This window comes from Odontesthes bonariensis, chromosome 23, assembly GCF_027942865.1.
Source record: "Odontesthes bonariensis isolate fOdoBon6 chromosome 23, fOdoBon6.hap1, whole genome shotgun sequence".
In the NCBI taxonomy this organism is placed as follows: domain Eukaryota; kingdom Metazoa; phylum Chordata; class Actinopteri; order Atheriniformes; family Atherinopsidae; genus Odontesthes; species Odontesthes bonariensis.
The window spans coordinates 24,687,397-24,703,394 of record NC_134528.1 but is presented as its reverse complement, the minus strand read 5'-3'; the positions used below and the strand labels follow the sequence as shown (position 1 = coordinate 24,703,394).

General features: G+C 39.9%; 1 protein-coding gene across 1 annotated transcript; it reads right to left on the bottom strand.

Moving 5' to 3' along the window:
- Positions 1 to 4,127: 4,127 nt before the first annotated feature.
- On the bottom strand, positions 4,128 to 6,964 carry tnfrsf13b (TNF receptor superfamily member 13B). Its single transcript, XM_075457771.1, has 4 exons — positions 6,842 to 6,964; positions 6,310 to 6,426; positions 4,797 to 5,096; positions 4,128 to 4,672 (listed from the first exon to the last, which is right to left on the bottom strand). Exons 1-4 carry the CDS (start codon positions 6,954 to 6,956, stop codon positions 4,419 to 4,421), a joined length of 786 nt encoding a protein of 261 aa, XP_075313886.1. The 5' UTR covers positions 6,957 to 6,964; the 3' UTR covers positions 4,128 to 4,418.
- Positions 6,965 to 15,998: the final 9,034 nt, after the last annotated feature.

Below are 15,998 nucleotides of genomic sequence, written 5' to 3'. Positions count from 1 at the left end.
GCTGAGTGGGTCAAACCGCACTTACCACGGACACAACAGAACAAACGCAGGGATGATGGCTTTAATACAACCTCTCCTCCCTATAGACATGGTAAATGGAGCTTTTCTGGTCTTTTTGCTTTTACACTAAAAGCCACATTCACTAACACACTCATACAGCAGTACTTTGTCTACACAGACTATGCAGGACTTAAAAAAAATAAATAAATAAAAATTTAATATCACACATGCTGATGGACGCATCAGAGGCAACGTGGAGTTCTATCTCCCACTAAAGCCTGATTCTTACTCGGCGCAACCTCGCTTTGACCCATTCTTACTAGCTGGTCGCAAATGGCGCAAACGGTCACGTGACCCAAAATTCCACTTTGACGTGGTCTGTGGGAAAGGGACTTTTTTTTTTTTTTTTTTTTTTCCCCACATTGTTGTCAAAAACACAAAACTATTTAACTTTGCATGCTGATTTATGTGTAGTAGGTTTAAAAATTTAATCTGCTCACTCCGTTGTTGAGAAATTCATGAACCATGAATATAACAGCTTTTTATTTCACCTTAATTTATGTGCATGATTAGTTTCCAAGCTAGGGACCTCATTTATGGAAGCGTGCTTCGATTTTACATTTGCACTTCCAACAAAACGCTTTGGATTAAAAAGAACCTAAAGGTACCTTGTTGCGTTTTTTTTTTTTTTTTTTTTTTTTTTTTTTTACCTGGTACTTTTTTCTGTTGTGTTCATATCCAGTCAACACGCCAGCATTTCTGAAGGTGAGCTGTTTTAGGAGACATTCCAGCAAAAATAACCATTCAACCCTCATCTGGATGCAACCGGAGGCTGCATGTACACAGGAGCGTCTGACTGGGGCAGTACGACCCTTTTAAGTGACTACACCAGCTGGAGGGTTGACCGTCGTGCACAGTTAAAACCACAGTTATCTGCCCAATCTGTGTGTTTACATTTCCCAAACGTACAAACACAGCACTGCTCTGATACATTTTTAGGAGGAGGATATACTAAATTACCTTTTGGTTGGCCTCTATCCAGGAATTTGATGCAGTTTTGGAGAAAATGCTTAAGTTATTCATGGTGAATATTTTTCTTACAGTTGAAAGTTTTTTATTCAAATTAAAATGACAAAAACGGATTTTGTACGTGTTTATTAGAGTCATGTGAAAGGAAATCTGAATCAGCTGGACAGTTGTTGTTTTTTTAAAAAGAGGGAAAAAACAAATTACATTGAAACTAGAAGAAGAAACTACATTTGTTGCCGCTCTACAGCAGCAATACATTGTGTTGTGTGGAAATGATTTCCTCCCACCATCAACCTCACCACAGGTGGTCTCATTCAAGACCTAAACTGCTGTATCTCTATACAACCAGCAGGGGGTCCCTTACATCATGTTTAAGCTTTCCATTCACGAGTCAGAATAAGATGAGATAAATAATCTCACTCTCTGCATTAGCCACGTTTATTTAAAGTCATCACAAGTTTGTTTTATAAATCTGGCTTTAGCTGTGATTTCATAGAGTCTTAACAATATGTTTCTGCATCTGCTTACTTCTGAACATGAAGACCAAATGAGTGCAGTAACAGACGAAGCACATTTTTACTGTAGGAGGGGTTTTTAATCAACACCACATACACACACCTCACCTCATGGGGTTGTTAAGTGAATGTATGGAGAGACTCTGAATCTGGTCAGTTACCTTATTGACTCAGAATGAACTCATGCTGGCACTTCGCTGATTATTTTTAAGAGAACTGATGTTTCTAACTGCAGGTGGCTGATTGGGAAGTTCACCTCAGAGACATGCTTCCACCACAACACATTGCTTCTAAAAAATAATACCCTGCATGTGTTTTTGACCTTTACGGGTTTCTTTCTTCTTAGATTTGAACTTTGAACCTGTACACTGTTGTCATTGTTCTTTTTACATTTGAGCTAATGGATTGTTTTTGTACTCTCATGAATTGGAGATAACAGAAGAGAAAATCAAAAGAAAGTGTAAGTGTCACTTTGTAGTTTGTGTCCCCTGCACATGTGTATGGTACTGAGTCGGACTAGGATCTGTTAATTTCAGTTAAATTCAATAATACGTTATTAATCCCATGGGAGAGCTTATATGTCTGCATTATTAGTTATGCTATATAGATATAGATATGCTATTGTTGCAGATGGAGCACAAATTTTAATGTAAATCAGTTGACTAACATGTAGAAAGTTGAAGTGTGGCAGAGAGGAAGGTGTGGTAGATATCTTCAGAGGTCGACATCAATGGGTTGGGATGTTGTTTTTGTAGCAGCATTAGCAGGTAGAACAGTTGAACTCTCAGTAGACAACATAGACAGGAACTCACAGGCAACAGCTCAGCATCTGGGGTGCAGAGACACTCCTTCTCAGTGACATGTCCAGGATTACACCATCTGTTGTTAACAAGCTCTGTAATCCTCCTCCTCCACTGTTACCTCTCTGTCTTCTGTCTCTGTCAGCCCGCATAGTTTCAAAACCAACTAGAGCGGTGTTAGAGTTGTTCCTGCAGTCATGTCTCGATGGAAACAAATAATGGTGGTGTCCTTACATTGCTGCTGTGTCCTTATCTGGAATCCAAGCTTGTCCATTTTATCTGCCGGTGATCTCACACTTCCCAAGATGATCAAGGGAAGAAATGGTTTAAACTTCTTTCACCTTTTTTCTCTATTTTGATCCTGCTCTGCATCTTAGACTAGTCTCTTCTTTAACTCATCTTGATTTCAGGTCTTTTTCTAGGCATCACATGGGTTTTGCAAAGCTCAGTTATGTGCTTCAGCAGGTTAACAACTTCCTTGTTGCCATGGATATGCCTCATAACAGATGTAGAAAACTGCCAGAGTTACCGACAAAAATCCTTCCAGCAGCACAGTATCCAAAACGGCACAGAAAAAATGTTTCAGATATCTTGTTTTCACAGAAAAAAGCTCAGTAGAAATCTTTAAGAAGTTTCTGCAGCAGGCTGCCTGCCTTTAGGGCAACGCCATTCTGAATTGCATGATAGAATCATAATATAATCTATAAGTCATAATTTTCTAAAAGTCAACATGTTCTCAGTGATGCTGACAGTCCTTCAAGGGGACATTTTAGAAAATATTGTTTCTATGTTTGAGAGGTGTATGAGGTCTCTACCAACTGAAAAACTAGGGGCTAAAAAAACACTGGCAATTTGTCTTGGGGTCTCTAAGTATGAGAATATCTCATTCAGTGAGACTTCCTGATTTGCAGGGGAAAGGTATTTCACAACTCAACTCAAATAAACTTAAATTTATCCTTAAAATACAGAGAAATAGAGCGACAATGAAAGGTTTTCGGAGCCAATATGTGACAGAGGAATGACTTGATTTTATTTTATTTTTTTCATTGGTATATTAACCTGCTGGTCGGCGCATGACTGCAGCCTTTCTGTCTGTGGTTCTGTGTTGTAACATCTTGAGCCATTTCAACAAACAAGATTCTTCAACGTCTACAAGATTTTACCCAAAGGTGGATCGGAATCAGCTGTCTGAGGTCAAACTGAAGACGGGAATGTAAGTCTTTGAAAGTAAAACTGCCAGTCAAGTATTTTACTATCAATTTGATGTGTGGTAGTCTGAGGTGGTTTTGCTGTGTGTTCTAGTGTGAGTTCTCAGGCTATTTACACTGTGCTCTCATTCAGTGATGATGCACTTCGATGTTGACAGAGTAATTTGGTCTCCAAATTCGCGTTTGCATGGTAGGTCAAAGCTATAGGACAGCTCTCAGTTCGCTCTCCAGTTGCTATGAAAAGGGCTGTAAATTGATGGTTTAAAGAATAAGTGTTGTACCGTATCTCTGGTATTTCGACCAAAGCTTGTAACGGAAAGTGTCTCAACTTGTGAACAAGAATATGTAAAATATGAGAGTTAAATGTGATTAAACTGAACCTCTGATGTTTCAGAGGCACATTTTTCTGTTTTTCTTTCCAGAGATATTTTTAGATAACCCATATGGACCTCAGGGACGGTCCTAGAGGCGGACCGACCGGGCAGGTGCCTGGGGCGGCATCGCGGGGAAAAAAAAAAAAAAAACGATCCAAAAAAAATAATAATAATGATTGGTATTTTATTGATATTGGAGGTGTTTCTATGTGCCAGAGGGCGACGAACGTGGTATCAATAATAGTACTAATGGGAAAGTGAAGAAGAAAGAATGAGCCAGCACAGTATTGGTGGTGATGGACCAAACGGGTGAAAACGGAGAAGGAAATAATGACAGGTCAGTCTGCTAACCTAACACTACAGAACACTGATGCTCCCACCACAACGCACAGTGAAGTGCAACATCTCTCTGTGAGGAGTACGGGGGTTGGGGGCGCCAGCACTGGGTTTCGCCCGGGGTGTAAATCAGTGTCAGACCGCCACTGATGGACCTCATCCCACTGCTGCTTCTTCCTGGACCCTCAGGCCAGAAATGTAGAGGCTCCCCTCGGTACAGACAGGATCCCCATTTTGGACGAGGCCTTTATGAAGCACAGCTTGCTGGTAAGGTGTTCTCAGTGGCCTGTGGCTGTCCTGACAGAGAATTCTCAGATCAGGAAAACAGTGAACACACACACATGTCTCTGTTGGGCTGGAGTCATCTGATTGCTCACGGTAGGCGGGATAACTTGAACTTGTTTGAAAACCTGTAAACAGATGTGTAGTGGACACAAAATTAAGCAAAATGATTAAATAGGAGAAATGCTAGGAAGTCTGAATCAAACTGATTGCACTGATTGAGGCCTTTGGTTAAATTGATTCTCCACTAACCCTTCGAGCTCATCCCTGCTTGGCTGACTGGAAAATTGCGCTCCGGTCCTGGCTGGACCACGCAGTTCTGCTTGTGTTCAGTGCCTGTGGTGGGTCCCATGGTCGTGGGTTTGGCCTGGCGTCCCCTTATGAGGACTACCAAGGCTAGAGTAAGGCTGAAAAACAGCAGCACCATGCTCACGGCCAAGAGGGAGTATAGCAGGACCGAGAAGTCATCCAATCTTAGGGTCATTCTTGTGTTCGGCGTCTGTCTGGTAACTTCAATCAGGAGCATTTTTGTGGTCACAGGAGGTGGCAGAGCTGGAGGGATACATCAAAAATAAAATAAAATAAAACTAACAAAAACTAAACCAGAATGCAGAAGCAGTTTGTGGAAAAACTAAGTCCCACCCCACAATTCAATATCTTGTAGATCCACCTTTATAAACAGCAGCTTGAAGAAATCCATTTCTGTATGACCTTACCAGTTTCTCACATCGGTGTGGAGGAATTTGTGCCCACCCCTCTTCACAACATTGCTTCAGTTCATTGAGCTTTACAGACATTTGTTTATGCACAGTTCTCTCGAGGTAAATTTACAACTATTGTAGATTTGCGAACATGTTTGGGATCGTTTTTCCTGCTCTGTGACCCACTTTCAGCCAAGATATACCTGTAAGACAGATGACCTCATATTTGTCTTTTACCACTGCATATCCGTTCGTCAGAAACGCTGGACATTTTTAAATCCTCTCTTAAAACTCACCTTTTCTCCCAGGCTTTTGGACCTGGGTGAGACGAAAGTTGTCTTTGCGTCTCGATTGCATATATATATATATATATATATATTTTTTTTTTTTTTTTGCTGAAATTGTCTTTGTTTAATTTATCTTTTTGATTTTATTGTTATTTATTTATGTAAAGCACTTTGGGCAACCTAGGTTGTTATAAGGTGCTCTATAAATAAAACTGACCTTGACCTTGTCTTTTGAATACATGGTATGATTGCTTCTCTAAGATCATTGCTGATGTCTTTCCTCCTTGGCATTGTGCTAACACAGACTTCCAAACCAGCAAACTGTCATAACTTCAGATTTTATAGAGGTGCTCACACTTAGTGCTGATCAGTTAATCAAGCACATTTCATCAGCTACACCTGGCTGCTACTTGCCATCTTAATCCCATTGGAATCCCACATTTTGGCCTAGTCTGTCATTTGTTGTTGTTCATCTGAGGTTCTTTTTTTTTCTGGAAGGGACCAAATGATTTTTATGTATATGTATATGTCTATATATACATATATATATATATATACATAAGACCTTAGAATTGAAAAAAGGTTGTACTTCCTTTTTCACATAAGTGTAAAAAAATTGACATTCAAACCAATTTACTGTGGTTGTCAGATGCTTTTCTTTGACTTTCTTCGCCATTCAACTTTCCCAGTTGCTTACCTGCAAACTTTGTGCAGAGAGTTTCGACAGAATGCGAGGTAATAATTCAAAATTTGAATCCAGAGCAGAGTGGTACTCACTCGAACAGTGGTGGGAGCATTCTGCTGGATGCTTGCCACAGATCTCTGCACACGTAATGCATTTCTTGAGCAGCCTGTCGTAGTAGTGGCCAGGCTTCGCCTTGCAACTTGCAGAGTCTGTATGAAGGAAAGCACATTGTGTGGAAGCAATCAGGAGGGGCTGTGCGATTACGTAAATTTACATCTGTTAAAGTTTAGCATTCGGTTCATAGTTTTAAGGGGGATTCAGACTTTGACAGGGCTGATCAGCTATTTGTAATCTTTGTGGAATTCTTGCCATATTTTGAGAATGTTTGCTCAGGCAGAGCAAAAATGACTGATTTGTGCTCAGTTCGCTTAGGTGATATCAAAACACCCTTTAACCCTACAGTACAGACTGAGACTGCATGAATGAAGACCAGTAACATAATTAATGAATTGAATGAATGAACACTAAAATGATCATAAATGCATTTCCATAGTTTATCACAGATTATAGAAAACAGCTACATATTCTTATACCTGTGTTCTGTGCATGCATGTGTGCACTTACCGCAGTAACTGATGCATCTGGGCATAACATCTGGCAGCTGGCATAACGCGTGACAGCGCATGCATTTTCTGATCAAGGCATCCCAGTATTCAACCTCATTGCATCTTCCACCCATCGGCCCTGATAACCCCTCACTCTGACAAGAACACACAGAGGGCAACTCTTAAAGGAAACAGCTGGCATGTGAGCAACTACAAATATGTAAATCGAAGTCATGATTTTAATGATCATGATCGTATGAGGATTATCTCAGTATTGACTCAGCCCGTTTTTTTTCTTTTTTGACAAGCTTGAATACACTTCGAAATAATTTATGAATGATGTATGCAAAATCATAATTTTAAAAAAATGGGTCTTATCTTTAGAATTTTTTATTTCTCGTTGGTTCACGAAAAACGTCGCAAACTTAAATGCTGAAAGTGAGACATTTTGCTGTTTCATGAAATAGTCTCAAAAAACTGTGACAGGTCCATGTTCACCACTGTGCAGCATCCCCTCTTCTTTTAACAACAGTCTGTAAGGGTAAAGGTTAGTCCAGCATTCAAACTCTTCTGCTACGAAGCCATGCTGTTATAATAGATGCAGTGTGTGGTTTAGCATTGTCTTACTGAAATATGCAAGGCCTTTCTTAAAAGATTCATTGTCTGGATGGGAGCATATGTTGCTCTAAAACCCCCATATACCTTTCAGCACTGATGTTGCCTTTCCAGATGTGCAAGTTTTGAGTCCATCAGAGATGCAGGCTTTGGAACTGAATGCTGATAACAAGCCAGATGGTTCCTCTTCACTTTTCCTGGAGGACATGTGTACTGTATGATTTCCAGAAATAATAAAAAAAAATTGATTCATCTGACCACAGTTTTCCAATTTGAATCCAGTCTATTTTAAATGAGATTTGGTCCAAAGAAGATGGCTACATTTTTGGATCATGGGCACCTCTGCCTTTTTCTACACTTGATAGAGCTTTAACCTGTGTTTGTTGATGCCATGTTGATCTGTGTTCACTGCACAATGTTTTTTGGAAGTGTTCCTGAGCCCATGCAGTGATTTTCATGACAGAAACATGCCTGTTTTATATGCAGTGCCAGAAAATCATGGATATCCGATATTGATTTTTTTTTTTTGCTGTGTCCAGAAATCTCGTCAAATTCTCTGATATATATTTATGACAGTATGCACTGTAGAAGATGGAGTATACAAAAACTTCATAATTTTACATCAACACAGTTTATTCTGAAATTTTTCCACAATTTGTAAATACATGGTAATTGAGAAATTGTCTAGCTATATAGTTACTCTAGATGGTATTTCCTTGGCTTCTAGTTCTACAGTGAGGAACCTTGAAGTTATTTTTGACCAGAATTTATAATTTGACTCACATATAAAACAGGTTTCTAGGACTGCTTTCTTTCATCTTCATAATATTGTTAAAATCAGGAACATCTTGTCTCAGAGTGATGCAGAAAAACTAGTCCATGCATTTGTTACTTCAAGATTGGACTACTGTAATTCTTTATTTATGGGCTGTCCCACATATTCTCTGAAAAGCCTCCAGCTGATCCAAAATGCTGCAGCCGGAGTTCTGATGAGAACTAACAGGAGAGATCATATTTCTCCAGTTTTAGCTTCTCTTTATTGGCTCCCTGTTAAATTCAGAATAGAATTTAAGATTCTTCTCCTCACATATAAAGCTCTTAATGACCGAGCTCCATCATATCTTAAAGATCTCATTGTAAGATATTTTCCTAACAGAGCACTTCGTTCCCGAACTGCAGGTTCCCAGAGTTTCTAAAAGTAGAATTGGAGGCAGGGCCTTCAGTTATCAGCAGGGCCGCTGACAGGTTTGGCTGGGCCCAGGACAAAATTCTCTGAATTACGTTAACCTCTACTTTCCCAGTCTCTCATTTATTGCGGATAAACCAAAATGATTATTTACCACTTTGCCTGGATATGGATATCGACTGAGTGGAGTTATGGCTTTCAAAATCCTACCACAATAAAACTCACGCTATTTTATTCATTTAGAGCTCATAAACTGCACATTTCATCAACCATTTTTCACTTGACCAAGGGAATCATGTTAAGGGTACTTTTATTTATCGCCAGACCCGCGTGTATGTCCGCTGAACGTTCTGAGAATGTTCGGGGAACAAGGCGGAGCCCATTTATCTGGCGAATGTCAAGTTAAATCAGTCTAAACAAAAGTTACAGGCTACCCCAAAACGTCACGTTTATAACCCATTTGTTACATTCAACTCTATCTAAATGGCAATTTCACATGTTGCCATGTCTATACTGGCTTATTTTAAACAAAATAAGGTTAAACCAGAGCCGCGTTACACTGGCTGTCATTCAGCTGACCGGGGATGATTCTCAAGTCAATTCAGCCTGATTGGAGTGCGTGCCTGAAACATTTGGACATATTTGCGGACTAATGCACATATTCCTTTATTTTTTTTTTGGCCCCCCCCCCCATTCCTGGGCCCGGGACAAAATACCCGTTTGTCCCCCCCTATCGGCGGGCCTGGTTATCAGTCCCCTCTCTTGTGGAATAAGCTGCCAGTAAATGTCCGGGAAGCAGACACCCTTTCCACTTTTAAGACTAGGCTTAAAACTTTTCTCTTGGATAAAGCTTATAGTTAGGGATAGCTCAGGTGATCCTGAAACATCCGATAGTTAAGCTGTTATCGGCCTATACTGCTTGGGGGCCTCATCTATCACACCTTTCCTCACTTTACTCTCTTTTTCCCCTATATAATTTCTCAAATGATATTATGTATATGTAACATTATTGTGGTCATTAACTCGCGTTTCCCTGTTCCAACCAGGGCTCCGAACCGGTTCAAGGAACGAAACCGAAAACCGAAAACGAACGGAATTTTACGAGGAACGGAAATGGAAACGAAAACGAAATGGTCTTCAACTGTTCCGGAACAGAAACATTATTCTGAAATCCACAAAACCGGTTAATAACGTTTTTTTTTCCGTTCTCTATATATTTTATAAAATTTCACAAAAGCGTAGCCTTTGTCATGGGGAAAAAAAAGACTACTTCCGGGTGTGCGTTCACTTCGCTGCCCGCTAGGCTCAATGTAGGCAGCTGTCACGAATCACTTCCTTTATCCACTACCACCCCAGCGAGAGGCTATGCTTTGGAAGCAACTGAGCTATATCAAACATCAACAAAGGTAACTGAGTTGAATTAACCGAGTCCACAATGTTGTTTAGATGGGATGGAACCAGGAAAACCCGATGAGAAAACATTTCTCATTTAACACTCTGGGGTCTAATGCCCACCGGTGGGCATTTTTGACACATCTCCAAAAACACATCTGTAACTCTGTGAGTTTTTGTCATTCAAACATATAAGTGACACCATTAAAAACCTTGAAACTTCTAGTTTTTAAATATATATATATTAAAAATAAATTATATAGCTGGCCCTTTTTAAAGAGAGTGAACAGAAATCTTTGGATTTTCTGTACTCTCAGACTGCAGCAGCTTCCTCGGCCACACCTATCGCTATTCACATGTAAAGTACCAGGTGATTGAGTGGCTATTCACAGGTGAGAACACACCCCATTCAGCCAGCCTAATTGTAGTTTCTACCACTGATTTTTGTGGACTTGCTTTTTCAAAAGAAGCACAGATTGCGCTCAGAGTTTGTAACTGTGGTAATTTTATTTCTTCTACTGTTGCCGTGTTTTGAAAACGAATGTGACTGCAATGTCTCACTTTTGCCTTATCTAGGCCAATTTTTTTTGTTTTGTTATTATTGTAAGCCTATGCAGATAGCCTAATTATTTTATTATTATTGACGGCGAAGTAGGCTAGTCTAATTGTATTTTTTATCACTGATTTTTGTGAACTTACTTTTAAGAAGCGCAGATTGCGCTCAGAGTTTGCCACTGTTGTGCTTTAAAATTGGACGAAACAGCGCACTGAGGGCACTTCAGATAGGCCTATGTGTTCTAGTCATAATTTGATTGTAGGCGAATAATAATTTGATTGCTGCACTTTGAAAAAAACGAATTAATGGACCTTTGGTCCAAATGTGTATATTTTGTCTTGCTGTTGTAATGTATCCTATAGTCTGCCACTTCGGATCTTAGGCCAGCTCGTAGCGTACAGTGAAATTGATTTGGAAATTGTTTGTAGGCTATGTAGGCATAACATAATAGCCTATTTTGCCTGTCCACGCCTTGTCGTTTTAAAGTCGGGATTTTAAGTGTTTGCGCAATTATAGGCAATGTAGAGTTAAATAGTTAAATTGGAGGTATATTTGTCAGCAACAGACAGGCTACAACATGTTCGCTTATAAGCGGGGTTAGGAATTATTGAGCAAGCCTTTGAAGATCTCCATATGGATAAAACTTACAACCAGGTAAGGAGTTTCTAGCAGGAGAGGGGGAGAGCAGGGACGAATGAAACAGCGATTTCCTCGAGAACAGTACACATCTGAAACATAGTAGGCTATTCTGTCAGTACATTCATCACTCAAGACTTGCCAACCCCGGGAAAGCTCGTGCCGTGACGTCACCTAGTTCCAGCGTTAGCCCCATGAGCCTGTTTTTGACACTGATAAGTACAATCTTACCCATCGTAGTTTTTTTGTGATCAAAAGTTGTTTTAGTTGTTTTATGCAGTAGGATGTTATGACCATACAGCAGATGAATCGTTACTTTAATAAATCCGAAAGTATGAAATGTTAACGTTGTCAGGTTTACTGACAAAAAGGATTTAAGTGTCAGTAGGAGGACACTGTCGGGACGAATGAAACACTTGTTTCAATCGTCACCCACGCCTTAATGCTGGGTCAAAATAAAACAGAAGGATCCACTATAAATTCTGCAACAGGGCTCAAGTAAGTAGCCTAAAGTAATAATAATAAGTGAATTAGATGAAATATAGTCTTCAGAATGGCAGAAAAAAAGCTTAAAAGAAATTTGGATCTCGCGCATTGGCGCACGTGTTTCATTCGTCCCGGCTCTCCCCCACTTATCCAGAAATGTTTTTTTTTTTTTCCATGGTTTATTTTGAAACTTTTCTTATTATATCCAGAAGGTGCAATTGAAATTCAATACAATCTGGTACAATGGTAAAAACATGAAATATCTTAAACAATGCTATAAACAATACCAACAACCCCCCTCCCAGCCACCCACCAACCCACCCACCATTCTGAGCTTAGGCTGTGCTAACAAAAAAAAAAAAAAAAGGTAAACTAAGACTGACAACAACATACAAAAAAACCCAAAAACAAACAACAACAACAAAAAGTAATAATCCACAGTGAAACTGTTCTAAGAGACCACCGATTGGAAAAGGGGGGGGGGGGGGGGGGTATGGTCTTAAGTCAACAGTAGAAATGGAAGACATAAGGGCAGGTAAATTACAGGGCATCTGGCAGCGGCATGTCTAAGGATTCAACAAGGGTAAGAAAGGGCTCCCAGACTTTATAGAATTTGGACACAGCTCCTCTCTCCAAGTGTCTAATCTTTTCGAGTTTTGAAAAGAATAGGACGTCTTTTATCCAAAGGAAGTGTGAGGGAGGATGTTTAGCTTTCCAGTAAATCAAAATTAACCTCCTAGCTATAAGAAACAGAAAAGCAGCAAAGTCTAATTTGGATGAAGATATCTTGATAGTGTCAGGGAGGACTCCAAACAAGGCTGGTATGGAACATGGCTCTAATTCTATTTGCAGCACATCTAAGACAGAAGAGAATATAGAACACCAGAATGTATGTAAAGAGGGACATGTCCAAAACGTATGCACCAGCGTGCCACGGTGTTGGCGGCATTTATCACAAAGTGGATCAGTGTTAGGATAAACGCGGGACAGTCTAGCCTTTGTCCAATATACACGGTGCAAGAGTTTGCATTGAGTCACCCTGTGCCTAGCACACACTGAAGACGAGTGGACACGGCCAAGGATCAAATCCCAGACCATTGTCAGATCCATTCCCAAGTCCTGAGACCAGAGTTCAAGCAGGGTTTGATCAGAAGAGAAACAGAGAGATAGTATAGTTGTATACAGTATGGATATCAGCCCTCTTGGAAAGAGAGGTATCCTAAAGATCTTGTCGATAGAGATATCAGGAGGCATATTGGGAAAGTCTGTGTATATTTTCCTATAAAAGTGTCGTACTTGTAAGTACTTAAAAAATTGTGTGCGGGGAAGCTCAAATTTCTCAACTAGTTGGTCAAAAGTAGCAAATACACCATCCACGAATAAGTCTTTTACTGTAGCTAAGCCCTTCTGGTGCCATAGCCTGAAACTGCCATGTTCCATAGAAGGAGGGAACAGAGGGTTGCAGCTAAGTGGCATAAATAGAGTTTTTACTCCCAAATGGTTACAGAACTGTCTCCATATACGCAATGTGGATGTGACAAGCGCATTCTTTCCACGGTTTGTTTTTTCTAATAGGGGAGAGCAGGTGACCAGTGCATAGAGAGTCAGGTGTACTTGAAAGTGATTCCAACCGACACCAAACAGGGGATTCCTCAGGATCTGCCCACATCCAGTACTTAACTATGTGCAGATTGGCTGCCCAATAGTAAAATAGAAAATTAGGCAAAGCCATACCCCCTTTACTTTTAGATTTTTGTAGGACTGTCTTACGCAACCTTGGAACCTTTTTGTTCCAAATAAACTGTGATATGGCCATATCCAAACGGTGAAAGAAGGATTTGGAAATGAACACGGGAATACACTGAAAGAGATAAAGAAATTTGGGAAGGACATTCATTTTTACTGAGTTGATTCTACCAGCTAGAGACAAAGGCAGTAATGACCAGCGGTTGAGATCATCCTTAACACGTGAAAATAGTGTTTCCAGGTTTAGTTTAAGAAGGTTGTTAAAATTAGAGGAGATTGCCACACCCAAGTATTTAAACCCATCTTTTGCCACTTTAAAGGGCAGCTGTGTCAATGTGCTCAGGGGAGTTTTTTGGCCAACAGGAAAGACCTCACTTTTATCAACATTAAGTTTATATCCAGATAAAGTCCCAAAGTGTGTTAACATCTCAAGAATAGGTGGCATAGACTCTAATGGATTAGAAACATATAGGAGGAGGTCATCAGCAAATAATGACACTTTTTGTTGTACGCCATAGCGGACTATTCCCTTAAAAGTCTCAATTTTACGGAGTGCAATAGCTAGCGGCTCAATTGCCACTGCAAAGAGGAGAGGGGAGAGGGGACAGCCCTGTCTAGTACCTCTATAGAGAGGGAAACAGTCAGAGGAGTTACCATTTGTATGTACTGAGGCCAGAGGAGAAGAGTACAGGAGCCGCACCCATGCAAGAAAGCTCTCGCCAATCCCAAATCTAGAAAGACAGACAAAAAGATAATCCCACTGGACCCTGTCAAATGCCTTGGACGCGTCCATTGAGACGACTACCTCAGGACAATGAGAGTTTTTAGAATCATAAATAATATTAAAAAGACGCCGTATATTGAAAAAAGAATGCCGGTTTTTGATGAACCCAGTTTGATCTGGATGTATGATGGAGGGAAGAACAGATTCCAATCTAAGAGAAAGAGCCTTTGCTAGAATTTTTACATCTGCATTTAGTAATGAAATAGGACGGTATGAATCACAGTTGTCTGGGTCTTTATTCTTCTTCAATATTAATGAAATGGAAGCTTGTCTATTCGGAACGATATTTTACGTTCCGAACCGGTTCAGGAACGATATGTTGGAGGAGGAACGCAAGAACGAAAACGTTAAACATGCCTGAACCGTTCGGAACGGAACGATTGAAAAATAATTTCGTTTTCAAGCCCTGGTTCCAACAGATATCCTTTGAATGGTGTTACAGTGTTTTTTTCCCCCCCATTTCTCTCTTCTCAAACCCCAGCTGGTCGAGGTGGATGGCCACCCTTCCTGAGTCTGGTTCTGCCAGAGGTTTCTTCCTGTTAAAAGGGAGTCGTTCCTTTCCACAGTCGCCTCAGACACGCTCAGGACGGGAGATTGAACTGAAGACAAGTTTCGGTGCAATCTGTTGGTTTCCTTAGCTAGGAAATTATTTTTGAATTGGCTCTATATGAATTAATTGGATTATTTTATGAATAATTATGATTACAATGAATTGAATTCCAATTGGCTTGAATTGGACTTTATTATTTAAGTGCCTTGAGATGACATTTGTTGTATTTGGCGCTATATCAATAAAAATGAATTGAATTGAATTGAATTGCAGACTGCTGGCTATCATTACTTTTGAGAATGATTTGAGATGCGCAAATCATTGCATTGTTATTCTGTACTACTACACTATACTATTCAGTGCTATGCTATACTGAGCCACACCACTGCAGAGTGTATCCCTTTAAGCTGTATTATGTCACACTGTGCTATACAACACAACTCTATTCTCTATGGTAAGTACACTTTACTACATCATTCTGCAAGACAATTTACTATGATATACTACACTATATTATGCTCCAGTCCTATGATCCTGAACAGAATAAAGCAGGTATGAAAAATTAACAACTACATTATGCCCTGCTGTCACATGTTATACTTGGAACCCTTTCCCAAAAAAGTCTGAGATGCTGTATACATTGTAATTCAAATTGAAAAAAATTGGAGACATTTGTACAGTTGATTAACTGGATGTTTTGAATGACTCGTGTTTATTGCTGGACGTTGAGCTCATCTTAAATTCGATGCTACCTCATGAGGCATTTTACAGATTAGGTAAGTTCCAGTGTAAACATGCAAAGAATTTATTTTGAAAAAAATTCAGTGTCAAGTTCTTGTCAAAATAAAACAGAAAATTCCACTAGTCTGTAGTGAAAACCACTGCGTGGGCTCAGGAATGTCGGAAAAACTTTTGCCAGTGATTGCCATTTGTTGCTGAATCCAGAAATACAAGTCAAAACTCTCCTATCCAATGAATTCCAGTCCAAACCCATCACCCTTTGAAAACCTTTGGTGCATTGGTAAAGAAAAGAGAAATATGACAGTGGAGCAGCTGAAATGCTGTTTCAAGCAACAATGACAAGACATTTTACATCCAAAACTACAGCAGCTGGTCCCTTCAGTTCCTAATTATTAACTGAAAATAAATTAAACGACAGCAACACACAGACACACACACACACACACACACACACACACACACACACACACACACACACACACAC

Coding starts and splice junctions, on each gene's coding strand:
- tnfrsf13b (XM_075457771.1), bottom strand. CDS start 6,956: ATGGGTGGAAGATGCAATGAGGTTGAATACTGGGATGCCTTGATCAGA. Junction 5,097..6,309: donor ATGCTCCCACCACTGTTCGA/GTGAGTACCACT, acceptor GTATCCCTCCAG/CTCTGCCACCTCCTGTGACC. Junction 4,673..4,796: donor AGCAGGGATGAGCTCGAAGG/GTTAGTGGAGAA, acceptor ATCTGTTTACAG/GTTTTCAAACAAGTTCAAGT.